The sequence below is a fragment of the Uloborus diversus genome, unplaced genomic scaffold (assembly GCF_026930045.1).
Source record: "Uloborus diversus isolate 005 unplaced genomic scaffold, Udiv.v.3.1 scaffold_12, whole genome shotgun sequence".
NCBI lineage: Eukaryota > Metazoa > Arthropoda > Arachnida > Araneae > Uloboridae > Uloborus > Uloborus diversus.
Window position 1 is genome coordinate 4,799,996 of NW_026557876.1, and position 23,731 is coordinate 4,823,726.

At 32.9% G+C, this 23,731-nt stretch overlaps 1 protein-coding gene across 1 annotated transcript in view; it reads left to right on the forward strand.

Annotated features, from left to right (window-relative positions):
• The first annotated feature begins 606 nt into the window (after nt 1–606).
• LOC129232475 (serine/threonine-protein phosphatase 6 regulatory ankyrin repeat subunit C-like) overlaps nt 607–23,731 on the forward strand; it is a 36,750-nt gene continuing 13,625 nt past the window's right edge. Inside the window, exons 1-2 of the mRNA XM_054866620.1 lie at nt 607–615; nt 6,424–6,479. Coding sequence (XP_054722595.1) covers nt 6,471–6,479 — 9 coding nt within the window. The 5' untranslated portion in view covers nt 607–615; nt 6,424–6,470. The remainder of the gene's footprint in view (nt 616–6,423; nt 6,480–23,731) is intronic.

The window sequence follows — 23,731 nt, forward strand, 5'->3', positions numbered from 1 at the left end:
CAGGCCTGCATTTACGTACAAGCTAACAAGCTATAGCTTAGGGCCTCCCAACTCCCGGAAATTAGCATGATTTGTTCCAAAAAAAAAAAAGAGAAAAGCATTTGAAAAAAAAAAATTCATTTCCTAGTGCTTGAAAACCTTAAAAATTTGGAAAAGTGTGACTACAAACCAGGGGGGAGGGGGGGTAGAGAGAAGGAATGCCAATATATGTCAAACTCTGCTCTTTGCTACATCTTTTATCGATTTTTATCTTTTTATTTATGAAAGGTAAGAAATACGAATGAATCAGAAAATAAAAAAAATCGGTTGTTTGAAAGAGATTTGTACCTTTTGAACACTGAATTTGCCTTTCCTATAATCCTCGAAGAAACCTGAAAAGCAAAGAATTCAAACAACAAAGCTACATTACACTTTTATTCACACAAATGGTGCGAGAGAAAAAAGATGAGAGATTTTAGTGCTAAGCTTCTCCTCTTCAAGAGGCATGAACCAAACTCTATTGGAATGGCAGTACTCCGCATATACCGCTCTCTGTTTCATAAATACCGGAGAGGAGGTCCCCGGAACCAAGGACTCTCTCTTTTCTTTGATTTGAGTTGTTCTTGAAGTTCGAAGGTACGATTCTTTTCTATTTCTTTTCACATAAGTGAAAATTTTAAATTTATTTTGTTTTTATTGTAAATAGTTGGAACAAAATTGTCTTTTAAACTCGGCTTGAGTTGGGACTCGTTTGGTCAGTTTAATTCCAAGAAAAGTAACGTTTTAAATCTTAACTTATCCTTGTTTGTTGCTTGCATGTTAGAGAGCAAAAAAGTAGCTCGTACAACTAGTTTTTTTCTCCATATAAAGCTAAAAACTTTAAATGTCTGCCCTAAATAGTCGTATTTGTGTACTAATTTAGAATAGGAGGCTCAAATTATCTTAAGTAACAGTTTGTAACCAAGGTTGCCGAACTTCTGGGACTTTTAGAGACGGGACGGCTAAAGTCCCGTATTCTTGCTTTGAGTAATACTTTAAAAATAAAAGGAGTGAATAAGACATTTAAAAAAAAAAAAAAAAAACTAAATGTGAACGAAAGTGATAAGATAATCATGGGGGATTGTAAAAATTATTTAAAGCAAGTCTTGCTGTTCTGAACTTTAATGTTAGTTTATATTCTGTTTAAATAGATTAAGCAGAACTCATTGTAGCTTTCACTTCTACAAATATAAGTTGTTATGAAATTTATCACAACTTAAAAACATTTCAAGAATTCTTACAGCAGTAAAATCAAATACAGTGGACGCCAGTTAATTGAATCAGTGGTTGGTTGAATCAACCCTTTTAATGAATCAAACCATCAAAAAAAAAAAAGAACAAAATCCATCTTTATTGAATCAGTCGCTTTATGGAATCAAAACTGTTTAGAACATAAAGTGATTCATTTAAGCACCAGCCACTTTTTTTTTTTTTTTAAATAGGGTTTTCAACATTATATTGTAATAATTATTGCATGACAATAAAAACTGGTCAGTTTTTATTCATTAAAATTTTCAGTTTTAATTTGTTTTTGCAAGCTTCTTTTAATTTGTCTCCACTATAAGGTTTAATTCTATTTCTGATAAATTTAAAAATCAAATTTTTGATTAGTGACAGATTAAAATTATTTTGGTCATTCTGATTTCCTGGTTTGCTGAAGCAGTAGGTACATATATTTTTTTTTATTTTTAAATGTTGCCTGTAAAAACAACTAGCATATCTTCTAAGTCTGGGAAAAAGTTGTTTGTAATAAGGAAAAATGAATGTTCACAATATCGAGTGTTGTGGGAATTAATGTCATATATCCCCCTCACCCCTTGATGACTTTATCCTTTTGGTGCAAAAAAAGCGTCGCCAAGAAAACGATGTATGATGGCATACATCATACATCGTGCTTAGCAATGCTTTTTTAGCGCCAACAGGAAAAATACATGATAAAAATACTTCAGAACACAATATACATTGAAACAACATAAAACCCCAGCAAAAAAACATTGCGAATATACGCCTCAAAAATACCAGGCACTAGAAAGTTTTTGTACACAAAAAAAATAGAAGTTTTTTAAAATGCGTAAGTTAACAAATTAGGTACTATAACAGTTCACCAAAAAAATGTACCAATGGAAATAAAAGCTTTTTTCCATCATGCATTTCATCAAACAAAAACTTTTCTCATACTCTATTATAAAAAAGAGCAAAACAGTTTAAATTGTAAAGTTTTAAGTGGAAAACATTCCCAAAAAAATTGCAAACTTAAAAATATCAGAAAGTAAATTATTAACTGGAATGGTACTAAATAAACAAAAACTAAAGTCTACTATTTTACATTTTTAATACTATTTCAGGCAAAAAAACAGAAAGTTATTCAAATTTCGATGTATGAAAAATAGAAATGTCTCGAAAAAACATCCCAAGCATAAACAATACATAAATACCATGCATTAATTTGCTCTCCAGAAATGCTTTCAAAATACCAAAAATATCTGCTATATTTTACATAAAATAACATTTCTTTCACATAACTTTTACATAAAATGACATTTTAACTTATTTTCAGTTATTCAGTACCTAAAGGGATGCACGTTTATGGAAATGGCTAATATTCACAAAGGAAAATAACTAGGGTCTGGTGGGGGAAAGTGGTCAATGGGGTAAAGTGGTCATACGTCAAATAAATGACTATAGCTTGGAAATAAATGTTCGAATGAATGTGAAAATTTTATTTTAGGTTCGGGGAGTTAGGAACTACATTTTGAATACAAAATTTCAGAACTGGCAAAATTTTATTTGGCAAAAAAAAATATTTTGTGTAAATATGAAAATTTTAAAAATCTAAACACCTCTTTTAACTTCTTTGGGAAATTTTGTTTGTTAGAATTATGAACAGATTGATGGCACAAGAAACTTCCTACATGTCTTAAGATTGCTTACTCATTAGCAGTTAGCTTAATATATTTTAGATAATTTTTTAGAACAATTTTAGTAAGATGGGGTAAAGTGGTCATAATATTATGCTAAACGAATATTGTTCTCCTAATGTCACTGAATCTTAAAGTATAAGGCAGACATAAATTAAATATTAATTTCACTTAATATGTATTGTTCTTACAGTAAATGGGGTTAAATATACGAGTATATACGTATGCATACGCATATACTCGTGTAGGCGCGTATGTAAACGTATTCATATAAATGCACCAATAAATACTTATATGGGTATCTGCGATATGGGTATTTTTCGTCTATGCAGATATACATTCGACTATACACGTTATTCTTGCTTTTACTCGTATGTATACGAAAACTTATATACTCAGGTAGACACATATATACACGTACACACTCGAGTAGATACTTACACACAAGCATATGATATACAAATATACAGGGTGAGTTTAAACTCTTGGGAAATTTTTTAAAAGGTTTTAGAGGGGAGGATAAGAAGCAAGAATCATAAGGAACATATGGTCATAAACACAATGCTGACGCGCTACATGCATGCAAAGCCAAAGACTGATGGATGCAAAACAGGTCACAAATTTCTTACACTAAGACAATTTTACACAACATTTTAGGTCGTAAGAAAGTTTTAAAGCGATTGAAGAAATTTGCGGCCTGCAGCTGTAATACATGCGTCACAATCACAAAGCACTCTCTGTTTTAATAACGAGACTTTTGAAAAACTTTCATCCGTCGCTGCGCCTTTGTCGCATTGCGTGTATTAGAACTACTACGGGCCGTAACTTTTAATAAATGCTCTAAATATTTCTTAAAAACTAAAATTTTTAGTAAAATCATCTATGTGTAAAAAGTTTGTGACCTGTTTTGTGTCCTGACTTTGTGTGCATGTAGCGCGTCAGCGACCATAAGCTCCTTATTATTCTTTGCTTTTTATCCTCCCCTCTCACACCCCTTAGATTTTTTCTCAAGAGCTTGGATTCACTCTGTAGGCATACATGTATATAAGCGTATATACTCGTGTATACATATATGTACTGGTGTATACACGTAAATGTACGTATATACGTCTTTTAAGGTATATAATTGTGTTTACACGTATACATACTTATACACTCGTGCTTCCATATATGCATGTATATACGTGAGTAGACATGTACAAACACGCATTGGATGCATCCACGAATTAACTCGTGTATACCCGACATACAGTTATGTACATACAGTTATGTACACTTATATATGTACCCACATGTGCACTTGTACATATATGCGTATATACGTCTACTATACACATATATACTCAGGTATGCACGTATATACTCGAGATACAAGTGCATACATGCATATGACGTTCGTTTATACGCATATATACACGTGACACGTATATAAACATGACACATATGTACTCGTGTAGACACGTCAACACTCCTTTAGGTAATCACGTATACATGCTTACATACTCGTGTATACACGTATATACTTAAGTAGGCACGTGGTTGCATGTATCTGATGTATACATGTAGCTACTCGTACATGAACGTGTTTACTCATGTTTACACGATATACTCGTGTATACACACATATATTAGTGCATATACTTGTAACCATAAAAATAACTGAAAAATATACAAATATTAGGGTTATTTAATATTGTTTTGCATTTATTTTTAACTATGACCACTTTACCCCATGCTATGACCACTTTCCCCCATCCCATGGGGTAAAGTGGTCATAAATACAAAGGAAAAAGAAAATGTTATAAAACTAATTAAATCAATTTTTTTTCTTCTAAACTTCAATGTACTGTGTTCTTTAAAAATGCAATGTAAAATAACAACAAAAAAAGTTGAAGTGTTTAAATAATTAGTTGTATTTATTACCCACCAAAGTTGAAAACCTACGATTTTATGACCACTTTACCCCACCAGACCCTATACAGTGGTAAAAAAAAAACGTAGTTTGCATGCATATGCTTACTGTCTATTCCTTTCTCTTTGAATGTGAGTGAGAAAAATTTTAACGGTAAGCTTGAGCTTAAAAAAAATCTGATGTCATTCTTTTATGGAACTCTCCTTTCCCCTTTAGAAGCCTGTGCCATATTCATAGTTTTTAAATTGGGCAACCCTATTTGTAACAGCTGAATGCACTAACATAACTAAATGCGTAACAATGAAACGCTTAAAGTCCGATTTAGTGAACGTAATTGAAAATGAGACTCCTTGTAGCAGAATTCTGGAAGAAGTATACTCTTTGAAGAAGAAAATAAAAATTATTGATGAAATGGGGCTTTGTTCCGTAATTTCCTAAACAATGCTCTCAAATATAAATCCATTCATAGCAGGGTTGGCAAGTTTCTGCGAGGTGGTTAAAACCACTGGTAGAAACCGGTTAAAACCGGCATGGCAAAAACCCCTTTCTGCCACATTTGTGGCAGAAACTGGCAAAAACTCAAAAAATGACATAAAAGAAATCTTTGATACCCAATAAGAATTTAGCATGGGAAAATAATGAAATGTTAGCCAAAGCACAGTTTAATTACAATATCATTAAAAATAAAACATTATATTTTTTGCACTCTGCAGCTGTCTCTAAGAAAAGGTGGATTGAAAATATAAATGATTTCTTAATTTAATATGAATAGAGGATAAATAACAGAATACTCTCGCAACAGAAGAACTAGATGGCAATGCCATCAAGGATCCAGCTAAGATTCATGAAACTTTCATCAATTGGATATATTTTTTAAATAAAATGATCTACTATGTATTAACTGGGGTGGTTTTAAAATTTGACTGGAAAAATAAGTTTTGGGAAATAGGGTCAATTTGTTTTGTAAAGCTGTGATATTAGGTATAAAATCGAGGATCGGCAAGTAAAATTCTGGTATTTTCTTCTTGAGCACATGATAATTTTAATCCCAAGGATTTTAGATGACGTGTATAAGCTAGCAAATGACAACCAGTAACTGCCTGTTTAAATCTATATGTCACTTCTTTTTCTTAAGTGCCCTTAAGATTCTCATCCTTGAGATTAATACAATTGTTACGAGCATCTGCAGTTAAACAGTTCTCTTTCTGATCAAACTAAATCAAAAGCAATTACTTTTATTTTTTACAATGATGCAATGGAATTACATATCTTAGTTTACTTAAACAAATATCATTTTGTAATTACTTGAATTAATAAAGATGCTTTTTAATTTTTGCCAGTGTCTGCCGGTTTTTACCGGTTATAACCAGTTTTTGCTACCGGCTGGGCAGAAACCAGTTTCTGCCGGCAGAAAGCCAACCCTGATTCATAGATTTTGCAGACCTTCAAATAGTAAAAATAACAATAATAAAAAGAATATTTTCTCTCCAATAGTTAAGTAATATATTTTAAGCAGAAATTGTGCTATTATAAGCTATAGTTTTTGTTTGTTTATTTATTTATTTTTTGTTTTAGTTAATGAGAAATACCTACTTCTGATATACTTCCAGAGGAAAGAAAAAATGAACTCTGTAAGTAAGACTATTTTTGATGTGAATGTTTTGTGTTTTGTTTAAAAAGCCTGAATGTGCCGAAAACCAACTGTTTAAAAATTGTGTAGTAATTATAATATAAAGAAAAGAACTAAACATTTTTTAGACAAAGTTCATATGGGTCATGGAAATCCTGAAAAGTCATGGGGGAAAAAAACAAGTTTCAGACCTGGAAAAGTCATGGAAAATTATTTATGGTCATGGAAAAATTTCCCCGGATGAAATTTAATGTTCTTTTTTTAGATTTTGTTGAAAAACAGCGCAGCAGAAGTCAGTGTAGTGATCCCCCCCCTCCAAACTTCCATTCCCCTCCAATTCTATTTTAAGCATCAGGCTTTTGGGGCCCCAGAAAATCCATTGAGCAGATTCCAGAGAGTGAGGCAGGGGTCGGAGGTATTCGGGCTGCCAGATTGGCTACTTTTTCAGCATGCGCACTTCGGAAAAGGCGCCACGCTTTTATTGAAAACTGTACGAAAAATCGCCGATTTTTCCAATTTTTTTTCTTTAACTACCCCTATTTTTCTGAACAAAAATAACATTCAGTTGAAGTTAAAAGAAAAAAATTAGTTCCTTTTGTTGTCTCTGGCTGCTTTTGGGAGCATTTTGAGCTATTTTCTCTCTTAAAATTCTGGCTACCCTGTGCCTTTAGTGAATTAAAGAATGAGGTCTTTCGATATTTCTGTGGCTTCAGTTGCATTCAATATCAAAACCGAAGCCATGGGAATGTGTTGTATTTATCTTTTGAACGTTGTGTTAGCTTAATTCTTTGATTTGTAGGATAATTTTAAATTTATTTTATTTTTCTCTTTGCATTACTGACGATGTCCGGCCCAGTAGCAGAAACTTTCTAGCCAGACTGCGACACTATTTTGGGCAGTTGGAAATAATCTGCAGTATTATTTTCAGTTTTATTTTGAGTTTTCATAAAATACACAAGTAAAGGTCAAGACTCAGAAAATTTTCCAACTGGCCAGTGGCCGTTAGACCTGAAAAACTTAGTGGCCACCACCGTCACCAAGTTTTAAACTATAAAAAAAGGGGGGGGGGAGGGCAGTTTTTTCACTACTTTCATAAAAATAAATAGAACTCTGCACACTATAAAAAGCAATTATCCAACACTTATTTAAGTGTGGAAAATTTAAGTTAAAATAAGTTTTCGAATTTTTTTTCTTCAAAAAATGAATAAATAAATGAATTAATAAATGAGAAGTTGCAGGAAACTGCATTTTAGATGAATGTTTTAGTTTATGGCAAAGCTTCCAAAGCAAATGCAATTGCGCAGGTAATAATTCACATTTTTTATGAAAATCATTTAAAAAGAAACATGATTCACTGTACATTTTATGTAATCTTCAATAGTTTGTATTGAGGTAAACATCAAATTGTGGTTTTGGAAATTTAGGCAAGTAATAGTCTCGTCTATTTCCATCTTGCGAATGACCAAACATGGCGTCTGCGCAAAAAAGTCGTGATTCTAATTAGATTTTTGAATTTGTTACATAAAAGTAGAAATAAATTCAAAATCCTTAAAAAACTACGATTTAGATGAGATAGTCAGTTTTGAGCTCATTAGCCTGTAAAGCAATGAAGGTAAGATATTATTCTAAGATAAAATTTTGCACTTTACAAGAAAATAATTAAGAATTTTCCGAAAAAAATGGCACATTTTGCATAATTTTCAACAGTTTGCATTGCAATAAACATCTAATTCCGTTTATGTAAACGTTGGTACCAGGGCCGTCGCCAAGTGCATTCGTTTGGGGGGGTGTTGAAACTGATTTTGCCGACTGACTCCTGACATTTGCCGACAGATACATGAGCACACAAAAGATATATATATATATATATATATATATATATATATATATTAGGGTGGTCCTTATTTTTGAAGTTGTAGATATTTTATACGACGCCCCCTCAATTTGTTCCATTATACAAATAAATGATCCATGCAAAATTTTAAGTCAATCCATGAATATTAACACGTGCCCCTAGGGCCCCCTTTTTTGAGTTTTGAAGAAAAAATTGCGGATTTTCTCATTTTTATGTAAAAATATTCCTAGGTTTCATATATAAAGTAATTTTCAACATCAATAGATGTTGCTACTTCCAGACCAACCATTCTCTCACTTTCATTCTGTAAAATTTTACATATTACATAGGGTACAAGTACACCAATGGCCTTGGGACAGGCATACCGCTATTCGCGCTCGTTTCAAACCAAGCGGCAGGGGAACATTTCTTTCCACCGAGATGGACACAAGGGATTCTAAAGGCCATTAATGAATGGCCTCGGCCATTTATGAATGATTTTTGACAACAACAAATTGTCTCCTCCAGGCTTTGGGTGTGTTGATTTAGAAAATTTTCTGTGTATGTAATAGGTGTGGCAAATAGGGTCACTAGGTTTCCATGCTATAAATATAAGTAATGACAATTATATTTTAATTCGCTGTTCTTTAGTTATATACTTAAATGTTTATACATTCTTATAATTTAAATTTTAAAAAATCCTCAATTACCCTACCATAAAAATAAACTCTATTTTCCATATCTAAAATATAAATTTAAAAAAAAATCCGGATCGGTGTAATGTAAAAATCTATACTTTAAACTGTCTTCTATTTCAGTACATAGTCCTTTATTATCATCAAATTCCTCTTGCATTTCACAAGATTTAGAAACCGAAATAGGTATCTATCCTAACCTGTTGAAACTTTTTTCTGTATCTGGTCTACCACAACGCAAAAAGCTTGACAACTATTGAGATCTGCTCGCATTTCATCAATGTTAGACAAATGCCATATTATGGACAAAGTTGCTGCTCATTTATTAACAGCCTATGTAGATGCAGTAAATTTAAATTCAAATAACCTTATGATCAATCGTACATCCTTTAAGAGAGCAAGAGAAAATCTTCGAGAAGTAAAATCAGATTTCATGAATTTAAATTTAGGTTTTTTATTTATTCCCTGGGATACAAAGCTACATCCAGATGTAACTGAAAAAAAAAAACGCCCGATAGACTTACCATGATAGCTTCAGGTTCCAATGTTCAACAGCTACTCAGAATTTCTGAGATATTTCTTCAGTTGTATATGATATCTTAGATGATTGCTCTTTATTGCTAACTGTTCAAGCTGTAGTGTTTTATACAGCGGCTTACAATACCGGCCGTATAAATTTTGCATGTAATTTTTTAGAGCAAAAGCTGAACGGTGATATATTGCATTTGTATTGCTATCATCATGCATTTGAAATCGTACTGCAGAGTGTCTTGCCTTTCTTAGTTCTAGACTCGATATTCCATTATTTAAGCGCTTCAAAATTCAAAAATTACACATACCACTTAAATTCTAAAAGAAGAATTTGATGACACATTATTGTTCATAGAAAGCGGAATTAAGAAATATTACAGGGAATTCTCATAACCTGTAATAATATTTCTTGGTGAAGTCCTCGCTCCTACAGGGATATGTTTTCGTCAACCTGGAGCTTATCTGTGAGCCAGATGGGTGGCAAAAGGAATTTATTGTTTGAATATTTATATATTTAGGAAGCAATTTAAATTGACCTTACATGAAGAGATTGCCCGTAAATGCTGTTTTACAGTTAAATGCTGTATGAAGATATAGTTTTTCGCAGCAACACTTTCTAGGCCTTTTAAATTAATATAAAGTCTAGTGTCTAAAAACATTACAGCATGCAAAATGATGACAAACATGCAGCAGAAGCAGTGATTGAAAAATTCATAAATCACTTACGGTACTAAGGGGATGAACTAGTAGCTTTGTCCGTATTGAATGAAGGAATTAACTTTGAAGATAGGAAAAGACTACTTCAAAAAAATGCTTGCTAAACAGGAATACGTGTATGATGGCTGTATAAAAAATTTCAAATAACAGTAGATGATTTGGAATACTTTCTTAGTAAACATCTTCCTTTTTATAGACTCAATTGCAAGTCAATAAAACTGTTTGATAAGTTACAAACACGAAAAGGTGTTTTCCTATTTGATCCTGATTCATGGCAAAATGAAGGAAGCTATTTAAAGGGAAGAGATATCGTTAAAATGCTGAAAGTTGTGAATGATACAACTGAAAGAGGAGCACAATTAATCGAAGAATTTCACAATCAATTTACCAAATATGAGTCACAAAAGCAATTTAGTATTTTACAGACAATCCAAGACTATCAGAAAAAAAAAGTGCACACGATTGAGATACATTGAGAAAAGCGTACGATTAAGGTAAAGTTTCTAAAGCAAGATTTCATTCTTATTCAATGTAAAATCTTTAGACGATACAAAGTAATTAAAAACATTCATTTTAGTGCTACCTCGCTGTAAAAATATTTTGCAAACATAGGAGAAACGATGTACGGGGTCTGAAGTAACAACTGGAAGATTTGTGAGAAAATTATCAAAAGTGTTATAGTTCAACGTCCAAGGGGCACGTGTTATTATTGACCGATCGAGTTCAAATTTTGCACCGATTACTTTTTATTATAGTGTCACAAAACTAGGGGGCGTCACTTGTTGAATTCCGAAAAAAAAAAATTTCCCATATAAATAAGGACCACCCTAATATATATATATATATATATATATATATATATATATATATATATATATATATAAAATTGCCTTTGACCGGAATTTGTTTACATATTGAAGTCTGGAACACGCATTGTAGACTAGCATTAGTAATGCTAAGGGGATGCATTAATTTCGATAAAAGTCAATATATACTGCTCTCCTTCGAAACATTTCCGGAATTCGCATCATAAAAAAGTGACTTTAAGCTTTGTTGTATATTTTGAGAAAGGGAGCAGGTTCCTTCCCATTATCTTTCTCGCTGGGGTCAATTTTGGACTTTATTATGGAAAGGATGGTTTTGGGTGCTTTTCTGTAAAGATTTCTTGAGACAAAGATTTATGCTATCTTTGTTCACGCGAAGAAAAGGAATGGGGGGTTTCCTCCGAAAGGTTTTCAAAACTAAAGTTTTAAAACCGCAGTTTTAGGCTATTTATGGAGACTGTAAGTGAGAGAATAGGTACTGACAGATCACCAGTGGACAGCGGCGGATTAGTTAGAAAAAAGGGAATGGTATAAACAAACAGTCATGGCCCTCGATTTTAAAAGACTTGATCGTTTAAGAAATTTACGAGGAATTATATTTACTTTCAGAGGTAGGAAATTCGAAAAAAAAAGAAAGGAAACACGTTTTAACCATCCAAAATTTAAGTTTAACCCATAAGAATATTTTATACTTACACAAGAAGTTTTCATACTATATGGTGAATTAATTATATTACATAAAACAAAGCATGTTTTTAGAAGAAAAAAAAATCTTACGGTAATCATCTGTTTAGGTATCTTTGAATACCTTGTTTCTGATTGAATATTTCCATACCGCACTAATAAGGTTAAAAGTATACAAATCAGGAGAATTGCACTGTATGCCGAGAAATAGAGTATATAATATGATATAGAGAATACAATATGAGTCATACCATGATAATAATGAAAGGTTAGAAATAACGGGGTTCGGGAGGTTCTCCCCGAGAATTTAAAAAATTGTTATTCTGAAAACGAAATTTTAGACAACCTTTGACGCTGTTAGGGTCAGAGCAGGCTCGGAAAATTTTTCGAAACCGAAGACTTAAGAATGCGATTTTAAGCTATCTTTGGATCCGTTAGGAGAAGGGATAGGGCCTAGGGGCGCTCCCTTTGCAATTTTGTGAAATTAAAGTTCCATAGGCAATCATAGAACATTATTAATCATATTGAGGAAAGAAGAGGTTAATGACATCTTTTTAGTGTTCGGGGGAAACAGTGGGATTAAAAGACTCAACCCCGAAAATTTCTGAGACTGATGTTCGAAAAATGTATTTTTACACGATCTGTGATGATGTTCAAAGGCTGTCCCTCGAAAAACTTTAACATTTCTTTTCTGTCTCCAAAAATGGGGTTTTTAAAAGTCCCTTGCCGATAAGAGGCCATGTCTACCTAGTCGGAAACTAGGGGTCTGACCAGTAGGCCTGGCTCGAAATCAGACTAGTATAAATTTTGTCAGTTTTATGAGAGGAAAGGGGCCCAGAAAGCAAACCAACAACCAACAAGGGACCCTTCCTTGGCTCTCGGTGACCCTGCTTTCAAGCCTCCAATTTCGAACAATCCCCTCATCCCCTTTCATCTCTACACATAACCTAAAACTTCGCTTTTGAAACTACAAAATCAAAGGTTTTCTTGAGACATCCTCCAAGGCCAACATCCTCCTTGAGGGTTTCCGAGCCACACGCTTTCCCAAACATCAAAGATAAACTGAAATTGCTCAAAATTTTGCCGAGATAAATTCTGAAACACTCCCTCTCACCTAATGTCTGCAAAGATTGTCTAAAATTGCGTTTTGAAAACTTCCAAATCCGAAAAAATTCCGGGAGAAACTCTTGACCCCTAATATCAGCAAAAATAGTCCTAAAACTGACTTCAATTTTACAAATATTCCGAGAGGTACTCCAATTCCTCTTTCCACATTACCAAATGCAGCCTAAAATTACGATTTTTGCGTCAATTTCCCAAATAATCGCAAACTGCTCTTTTTACAAGCCCCCTAGCATCTATGGCAGCAACTGAAAGTACAATTTCGACATTTAACGAGTGAGTATCAATTTAAAAGAACAGTATTGATGATCAAGAGCGTCAAAATGGTCTAACTCTGTCTGATGTCAGTACACAGTGAAATTTAAGTCTTATTAAAAATAACTAAAAAGAAAAATGAGAGCTATTTCAATTTTTAATGTTTAAAAATATTTTCTGAGCATGTTTAAGTGAATGTTTAATATTATTGTAGGGGAAAACATTTCAGTATTTCTTTCTCCTAGTTAAGTTTTAATCATATTACTCATGCATAGATTTTGAGGCTATTTATATCTTTTTTAAAATACCCAGATTCACAAACACGAGTGTATTGGAATTTTAAATTAGAATTAATAATTAAAAGCTACAAATTATTAGCATAATTTCGTAATGAAACCTATTTAGCGATTCAATGAAAAATAATCCTTCAGCAATGAAACTCTCACCACGGCATGATAATTTGATAATATATTTTGGTAATGTTTAACATGCAGGAAAAGGCTTTATCGTGACAAGGCTGAACTGGATCCGGTCACTTAACTGTTTTACCGTCAGTTCAGGGGAATGAAGAAACGAAAAAGCGGTTAACTATGAACGCAATCTACTGGAGTTTAGGGTTAATCCACTGGAGATAGGGTTAAAATTTCAACTATCAAAATATCACCAAACAGGCAATTGCGTCGTTGAAATGTAAAAGAAAAGAAGCAATTTTCACCCGTCATGCCTTGACGGGCGACTTTCTAGTTAATGTGATAATCTCTTAAAGGTAAGAATCTGGGCCCCCTCTGAAACAGAATCTTGACTACGCCACTGGGTTTGAGAAAGAGGGATCGAAATTTTTCCCCAGAAATTTTTCGAATTGTAGCTCTATACGTATAGTTTTAAACGTCAAACGATCATAAGTGATGTTAGAAAAGTTGTGTATCAGCTGATTTCTCTCGAAAATTTTTGAAAATTGAGGTTTTAAAAATTTTAATGGACCGTCATCTTTGGTTAACGAGATTCAGAATCTGAGACTCTCTCCCGAACCCTTTTTGAAATTGAATACCAAAAATCGAAGTTTCAGACGACGTATTTTGCAGTGATAGCTTAGATAACTTTTTGCCCTTAAAAATTAGGAATCCTGAATGCCTGTATCCATCGATAACTTTTATTTAACTTTACTTTTTTACCGTTAGAGCGACTGGTGAGGCTTTTCATTACTAAATTTTAAATATTTTTCTCTATTTGAAACATATTTTGACGGTCTTTACTTTTCTCCACTTTACTCTGATTTTCGCGAAGATATCGTGGTTTATAAAAAAAGTAGAAGTATAAATGTGAGGGTTGCCCCTCAGAAACTGTCGTGTTTGTTTATTTATCCCCTTTTTTTAAACTGAAGCTTGTCATGCGTTTCAATACCGCACTCACTACTTTTTTTTTTCTACTTTATTGGTTAAAAAAAGTGTTTGAAACGTATTTCAGCTGCCTTTAGTTTGATAATTTTAATGATGTACATTTTTGAATGTTCATAAATAATATTTTAAGATTGCATTTTCTTAAATTTTACAGTAAAAAAAATATTCATTTTTTTTTCTTCCTTTTATTAATTTTCTTTCTTTTATTTTCTTTTTTTTTTCTTTTTTTTTTTTACTTTCAACACTGCGAATGTGTAACAGGGGCCAATAGACATCCATTTTTCCATCCCGGCTAGCATCCAATTCACAGCTTTTATTTTTTAGCATTTTAATGGAAGATATATAAAAAAGATAAACTCAAAATAAAAAACTTCGAAAAACTACATTAAAATAATCATACCTCTTCTGCTGCATTTCAATAAGTTTTTTTTTTCCTCAAACTAAGATCAAATACTTTCAGTTTTTTCCTTCCTTGCCACAAGAAAAATTATTGCTCGTTCACTTGCAAAGTGAAGTTCAAAATTTCAACTAAACTTTTTTTGTGCAGTGCTAAATAAACAAAATAACTCTATGTAGGATAGTCATTCAAATCGTCTGCTCTGCTCCTGATACAGTCAGCAATGAAAATCAAACTCAATGCAACTTTTGTCATCAAGGCTCCACAGCGCTAATAACCATTTTCTTCTTTTGGCGGAAATGTCACACAGCAGAGCTCCGGACAGACCGTTCAAAACTAAACGCCAACAAGAACACAGTTGATCTAGGATTTCCCTAATTTTCCCTCGAGCTCCTAGTTCCCCCCTGAAGGTCCGACATTTGTGTTTCTAGTGTCAAACGGGTCTTATGTACCCCCACACGACTACGCCGTCTCGGCGGCGACATTTCTGATTACTACAATTGACGGACAAATGTCCTGACACTTGTGTGGTCGACAAATTACCGCAGCTAGTTAAGTACTATTTCGATTTTTACTCGTTAGGCGTAGAAAAACTGGAAATAGTGCTCAATGTGCGTTCAGAAGTTTGTTTCAAAAACAAACACTTATGAGTACAACAACACTTATGAGTACAACACTTATGTGTATTGCAATATTTTCACTATCTTTCTCTCAATTTTAATTTGCTTTAGTTTCGGCGTCCCATGTATTTATTCCACTTTGATATGGTTTTTATTGATGATACAATTTAAAAAATGTGTCGACGGCCAGCAGCTATTGTATTTTTAAACTGATAAATTCCGTGGGTAATGTTCTAAATAATTATTTTTAAAAAAAATGTTTGAAACGTGCATCTTGACTGCTCATAGTTTGGTAATCTTAATGTGCAATACAGATTCCCGGGTAATTTCTAAATAATATGTTAAGGTTTCTTTTTCTTTTTAGATTTTACGAATGTCGGACTTAATGTTCAAATCCAAAACGTCCATGATATTAGGAATTAACTCTAAAAATAGAAATTGCCGATTGTAGCTGAAACTTGACCCTTGGCCTCAGCAAAATATTTTTATTCGGCAAAACTTGTTTGATGATTCGGCAAGTTTTGGGACATTATTGCTTTTTTTTTTAAAATTCCTGAATTTTCCTTTTCATGTGCGCATCGCATACCCATATTTTATTCTTCGGCAAATTGAGAATTTCCCCCTAATTGAGAATTTTCCGAAAATTTAAGTTCGGGGCGTCCCTGGATCAGTGTCAGCGAAATCAAATTTTGTTCATATGAACGTCGGTACATTGGGAATACGGTGCAATTAGCAGTTGGTGAGTTGATTATGTCTTTCAGAAGAACAGTCGTCAGTATGATCACAGGATACATCAGACATGCCTATACAAACTATACTAGTATATACATGTTTTTGATTTTTCTTTCATTATTAAAACACATTACTTTGTACAAAAAATACACCGCCAACTCAGTCATTTCCAGCCGAGGATTGCAGTTTCGTGCTTATTAGCACTCATCAGCCCGGCATAGGAAAGTGACTGAGCTGGAGATGGAAAATCCTCTTAAGGAAGCCAAGAGTGCCAAACAAACTGGTGCCGGGCTGATGAGTGCTAATAAGCACGAAACTGCAGTCCTCGGCTGGAAATGACTGAGTTGGCGGTGTATTTCTTATATTTCTGGCTTAGCCCTGGCTAATGGGCGGTAACTTACTGAATACATTACTTTGTACTCAAATATTTTGAATCTAGAATCAATTGAAAAATCAAAAATGCCGGCTCTATAGATGATTCTGAGGGGATCGATGCTTTATTGTGTCGGCAAAATGAGCTGTCGCAAAGTAAGCAAGCGGCATAGAGAGCAGATGAAAAAAATGTTCTTATCTGCGATATGAATTCATCAGAATGAACATGAAGCGCAGTCAAACATGGTATACATACCCGCACAAATTCTTCATGTTTTCTTTCATCCCGTAAATACTTATTGTAAATTACAAATCTGTGTATTTGTGTAATATACATATTTTAAAAAACCAAACACTTCGTGTCGTGAATGCTGAAACTAATGAGTCAAAAATGCCGACTCTGGTTTTGATTACGCATTCGGTAAAAGAAGTGTCCTGAAGATGCACGCTCAAGGGAACAGTCCGCGAAAGAATGCGAATGATCGTGTTTGTTGCACGTAGTGTGAGCAAAATGAAAATGAATGTAAATAAAGATCCTTTTCATTATTTTCTCTTGCGCAAAGTACCCAAAAAGTTAGATTTGCAACTTTGAAATATGAAAAGGTTAACTTTTTTTTAAAAAAAAAATTCAATCAATAAAAGCTTTGAAAATCCGAAACGTTGAAAACGCCGACTGAAACTGATTTTGCCAACTGGATGAAATTTCTGGGAGGGTGAGACACCCCCCTCACCCCCCCTATGGCGACGGTCCTGGTTGGTACTTAAAGTGGCTTGCATACCAACATCTTGGGAGTGACCAAACATGGCGACTACGCCAAAAATTAAGATATAAATTTTTGAATTTGTTGCGAAAAAATAATTTAAAAATAAAAATCCTCTTGAGATTACATTTTAGTTGAGAAGCTTTTAGCACTTTTGCGTCCAAAGCAATGAGGATAAGGTGAAATTTTAAATATAAAACTTTTCATTTCTTACGAAAATTACTTTAAAAAAAAAAATGCACATTTTAAGTTATTTTCGTCAGTTTGCAGTTAAATAAAACATACAATTCTGCTTTGTTTTTGAAAACTTAGGCACTTAAGCATCTTATCTACTTCGATCTTGTGAATCACCAAATATGGTGACTATGTTTCTAGCTGAAATGGTGAAAGCATCCATCTCCTTTCAGGCCCAAAACGATACTTAAACGATCGCCAAGTTTTATTCATTTTTTTTTCTTTTATTTATTTTTCTTTTTCTTCTTTTATAAAATTGTCTGCAGGTTGCTGAAAAATCTGCGACTCGCGTCTCGCAGTTTCTGCTCCCGGGATGTCCGGTACTTTTGTTTTTCATCAGCAAAGAATATGTTTTTTCATAAATTTGTAAACTGAGCCAGTCTGAGTAAAAAAAAAAAGAAATATGTCTTTCAAATGTGGTTTTAATAACAATTGGATGATGAAGAAGGGATTTTCAGATTGGGTGCTAAATGATGAGAAGAAATTTCTAGCATAATGTTCATTATGCAGGAGATCATTTGATAACTCAAATATGGGAGAAGTAGCCCTAACCAGCCATGAAAAACCTAAAAAACATAAAGATAATTTAAAAGCAAAATATACATCAAAATTTTGTTTCACGATGAAGCTTGAACATTGAAACAGAGCGACAAAAAAATTACCAGGGCTGCGGAGTCGGAAGAAAAATTGCCGACTCCGACTCCTGGATTTTGAAACTTCTTACTCCGGCTTTTTTATTATTTATTTATTATTTTTTCCAAATCCCCCCCTTGCTCATGGGACGGGGGGGGGGGGAACCCCTAAACAGAGATTGAAATATTAATTCCTTTTTATGAAATTTTTGCGTTGTATTTTATTTTAAACCTAACATGCATACAATGTTTGAAATTCAATTTGAAAATCAAATTATCCAATAGTTGCGATTTCTAAACTAAGATTACTTAAAAATCCCATTAAAAAAAACTGAATGGGATTAATTTGCTTCCCTTTAATTAACTAACAGATGTTGATCAAATCCTGCGCTTTCACTTTTTAAAAGCTGTAACTTTTTTTTTTGCTTATTTAAAAAACTTTTCTTGACAGGGGGCAGAACTCCCCTTTCCTAGGTGATCTGGTGGGTACCATCTAAACTTAAAGTTTATAAAAATTGTAATACTTTAATTCTGAAAAATTTGCCCAATAATATCCCCTTAAATTTTAAGTTTCATCTTTAAAACTTCAACGAAAATATTGCACTAGATTGCAAGGGGAGGTTGGGTGCATGTACGTCTGGAGAAAATTTTACTCAAAATGCGGCTGTTTACAGCTTTGTATGAATAGCTTTTAATTAGCTACATTTCTTGGCTCAATTTTTTAATTTTAGTTTTATTGGTAGCTTTAGAATTAATCTTAATAAGAAAATTTTAGGATTAACTACAATTATTGAGTGTCATATCCAAGAAATCATGTACTGATTTCATTTTTAACTTTTCTTGTGATAATCAAGCTTTCTTAGATAAAGTCTTTAGATTAAAAAAAGAAAAAACATTTATATTTTATCGGATCTTTTGGATGTGCGCTTTCGGGCCAAGTCAACACTTGTTTGAATTTACCAAACACCCTCAGAAGTTTCCCAACTCGCTCAAGTGATGCATACATTCCTTTTACTATTTTATAACTGAGATCAAGCCAAAAAATATATATTATTTTTTTTAATTTAAACGTGAGTACTTAGGAAATGTTAGGCAACAAAACCGTTTGCTGACAGTTACTATCACTTAAATAACAATAAAAAATAAGCTAACTAGGAGATGGCGTAGGTAGATGTTACTGAAAGCTCGATAAACAATCAAGCCGGCTGGTTGCCACAATGACAAACATTTTCTTATCAGTAGCATGTAATCAAATTAATAGGTAGTCTGTTTTTTAAAGAAAATGCAAGGAGAGTCTGAATGTTAAAGAAAAAAAAGAAGGCCGGAGTCGGCATGTTTTCGAACGACTCCGACTCCTTTACCCCAAAATCAGTCCGACTCCACAGTCCTGGAAATTACTACTTGCAAGAAAGCTGTTAGTTCAAGCTCTAAATGTAAACTGCAAGTCATTAGTACTGACATTCTATCTTCAGAAATTTTATGGGCCTTGTATGTCATTGACAATTACACATCATACAATTCTTGCAAAAATTTTAGCTTAGTTCCTCAGAAAATGTGTCCTAAATGTGGTTCTGGAAACTGTCTGGTTACTTTTACTTTTCACATCCTTTCGACTACAAATTTATTGGGAATAAGAGGTTTTCGAATGCTTACTCTTATCTCGCGGTAGCTACGATAGATTTTCATTTGACATTTGATGTTTGTACTTCTCTCGCACTGAAAATTTACTTGTTAGTCTTGTTTAAATTTTAATACATGTGATAGTACCAGACTTGGAGTCAATTACGAAAGAATGTAATCGATTTTGATGATGATTACGAGCTTGACAAATAGGATATTACGATTACGATTATAATCCTCTGCCAAAATGTAATTACGATTACAGCAATGATTAGATTATTTTAAAAATGTAATCGATTACAATTATCATGTGCTGATTACAATTTTGATTACGATTACAGACTCGTGGAGAAATACATGCAAACATATACTTTATTATCATTGCTCATTTGCGGTAACTACGTCATAGTTTAAAAAATGATTTTTGATAGTGTATATTAATACTACATAATTATTTTGACAATGTATCCTGCATAGGTAATTAGATTTCCCATATCTAAATGGCTTGCACCATCATAATGCATATTGTACATGATTTAAATATTCATTGTTATACCAGTATTTGTTATACCAAATTGTTATGAATACAACCAAAATTTTAGAAGTTACGGTTTCTAAAATTTACGTGCTATATTTCTACATTCCATTCTCTACAATTTAATATAATACACAGGGTTGGTAAAAAAAAACGGTTTTTTTTCAAAAAAACCCAAAAAACCCGTTTTTTTTGGTTTAAACCGGGTTTTTTTGGTTTAAATACTATTTGCAAGAAAAACAATCAATTTTCGGAAGGTAATTAAGGTTCCATGTAATTAACAGTTATTCAATAGTCACATAATAAATAATTTCTTGATTAATTAAAGAGATAAGAACAAAAATCTTGTAACTAAATTAAATAATTAAAATAGCTTTCTGCGGGGAAATATTGATTGAAATGTTTGACTTGATTATCATATTAGTATGCATGTATAGTGACCCTTTATGATACGAAATACTTCAAGAAGTGGTTGTGATGCGGGTTAAGATAAAATATAATGAAGATCCAAGAAATTTTTTTTATAAAACCAACATAATATGAATAATTATCGAATAAAAGTAAAAGTTATATTTTTAAGCATAATCTTTTCAAAAGAACAATTTTCATATTTTTTCTTTCTGATCTTACATAACGCTGATTTTTATATACACAATGTCGCAAATATTGAAGTAAAGCAAAATGTACAACAGTGCATGATTGAACAATCAAAAAATCGATTGCTGTTGTACTGACAAAGTTTTAAAAAAAAGTGCTGATCTATATTCGACTCCGTTCTTATTTTGGAAAGACTCGGAAAAGATATCGACTATCGCTAAAACAAAGAACCAAATCAAAAATACAAAAATTGGTGTAACATGGCTTAAATTACAGCTTATTTACTGGCATACATGTTGCATCCAGCATTGAAGTTTAAAAAATATTAAATGCAAACTCTTTAGAACAAATAAATGTGTAGCAAATTCTATTTCAAGAATTTTTTTTTGCCAAAAACGTTATATCTTCTGCAACAGTGACTGAGTGGTGGAAAAGCCAGGAAAAAGAATTTTAAAAATGCAATGCAACCGTCTTTAAAAGTCTTCAACATTACTAAAACCAGCTTCAGAAAAGTGAAGTGCATATATTTTCGTCATTTAGATATCATTCATAACTCAAAAATTGATTAGGCTCTGGAAAAGCTTCAAAACTTGCTTTTTGTTCAAAGTACTAAATAACATAAAAATAATATTAATTTATAACGTAAAAGTTGCTATGTATTTATGCATATGTTATTGTGGTGTAAAGTTGATTTTATGTGATTGTAAAAAGATTTATACACATATTTCTGAAATGAGTTGACTACATTACATATACAGGGTGTCCGAAAAGTCCTCGACACATAACAATGGTATTTTAGGTTAAATGTGTCAAGGACTTTTCGGACACCCTGTATATTTATTTATAAATGTAATTTTACAGTTTTTGTTTGTAACAGATTAAAAATATTTTGCTTTAAACCAAAACAACCGTTGTTTTCTCCAACAGTCTTTAGAAAAAATTCATTTAGTTGAAAGCCTTGAACAAAAAGACTAGCTTTGAAGCTTTTTCCAATCCTAATTTGTTTCTTATTCAATATGTGTGGGAAAATCAGTGTAAACCTCTGTAAAATGAATTTTTTTTTTGGCTTTAAAAAAAAAAAAAAACATTTTTAAAAAAAACCGCATGGTTTTTAAAAAAAAAACCAATTGGTTTAAACCACGGTTTAAACCATGGTTTAAACCAACGTGGTTTAAACCAGACAACCCTGATAATACTATTTAATTCAGCCCAATTAATGAGAAAAAAAAAGCTATGTTTTTTTTTTTAATTTTAATGCAGGATTTGTAAAACATGCATAGTATTAAAACACATTCAGATAGTATAAGCAAATGATGTGAAAGTAAATGTTCAAAACTAAATACTGCATATAAAATAATATTTTACTGCATTTCAATAGCACCAATGCTTTAAAATTGTCGGGTTTCGTTCTCTGAGAAGTGTAAAATTTTCCAGCAATGCCGAACAAATGCTCAACTAGAGCAGACGATGCGCAAAGGTGCAGTATAACTAAGCAAAGCGTACACATGAATGTTTGATCCCCAGTATTTTAGGGGAACAATATCATGCCCATTTGGTGCGCTGATTTAATAAGCTTTTAGTTTGCTTTCAATTTTCTCTTTTATGCAAGAATTATCACTTTTAGATGTGTGGGCAAGTTTTTCCGAAAATGCGAACATTTTTTGAGCAATCACGATTGCTTATTGTTCTCACTTGACTGTTTTGATGTGCTATCATTTTATTTCCCCTCCGTCTCCCTACAGCGAAAACAGTCTCCATGTTGCATCCATGTCCTACACACAGGCGCATACATACAAAACTATACATACACACACACGCACGCACGCACATATACACACCACCACATACACACATACATAACTACCCACACATTCATGCGTTCACACAGACACAAACACATATGCCTAACACACATACACATACCCTGCCCCCACGCATTCAAACACTCATGCATACAACTACCAACACTCATGCCTGCACACAGACGCAAACACACATACCTCCCTCCCACACACGTACATACACGTACACACTCCTGATTGCGAGAAACATGATTTGAATTCAAGATGACAAAATTCAAATTAATTAAATGTTAAATTTTTCATCTTTCAGTTTTGACTGTCTCTTACTATCACCAGAAAATAATTTTAATTTAATTTTTTTTTTTTTTTTTTTAAGGCAGTTTTGGTGGCTCATCTTCTGTGAATGAAAGTAAAAAAACACCAAAAGTCATACTATTTCTCAAAACTTTCTCGAACAGAAAACATGCTAATACTGCTCATATTGTTCTCTTTCCAAGGCAGTAGGTGTGCTTGTTTGCCCGTCATTAAGTGATAAAAAGGAAAATTGATGACCAATCCTTAAAACCCCTGCAGGGTTCCTGCCAATGGCACCTACAGGGTACAAACGACTCACGATACAGCTCGTTTATGATCCTCATTTTACAACCGTCAGCAGTGCCTAAAACCCCTTTTTTTGTGTTTCTATTGAAGTCTTATCTTCTGTTGGCATAATTAAAGTTAAGTTTAAAAATCCAAAGTTTAAGAGATTTAAACTAAGCCAACTTTAACTGGCCGTGTAATGTCAAGTTGGAGACAAGCAAAAAACATGTTTCAGAAAAATACATTTATTAAATATGACTAGAACTATAATACAATATCCCCTTAAAAGATCACCCCAAAATATCACAACAAA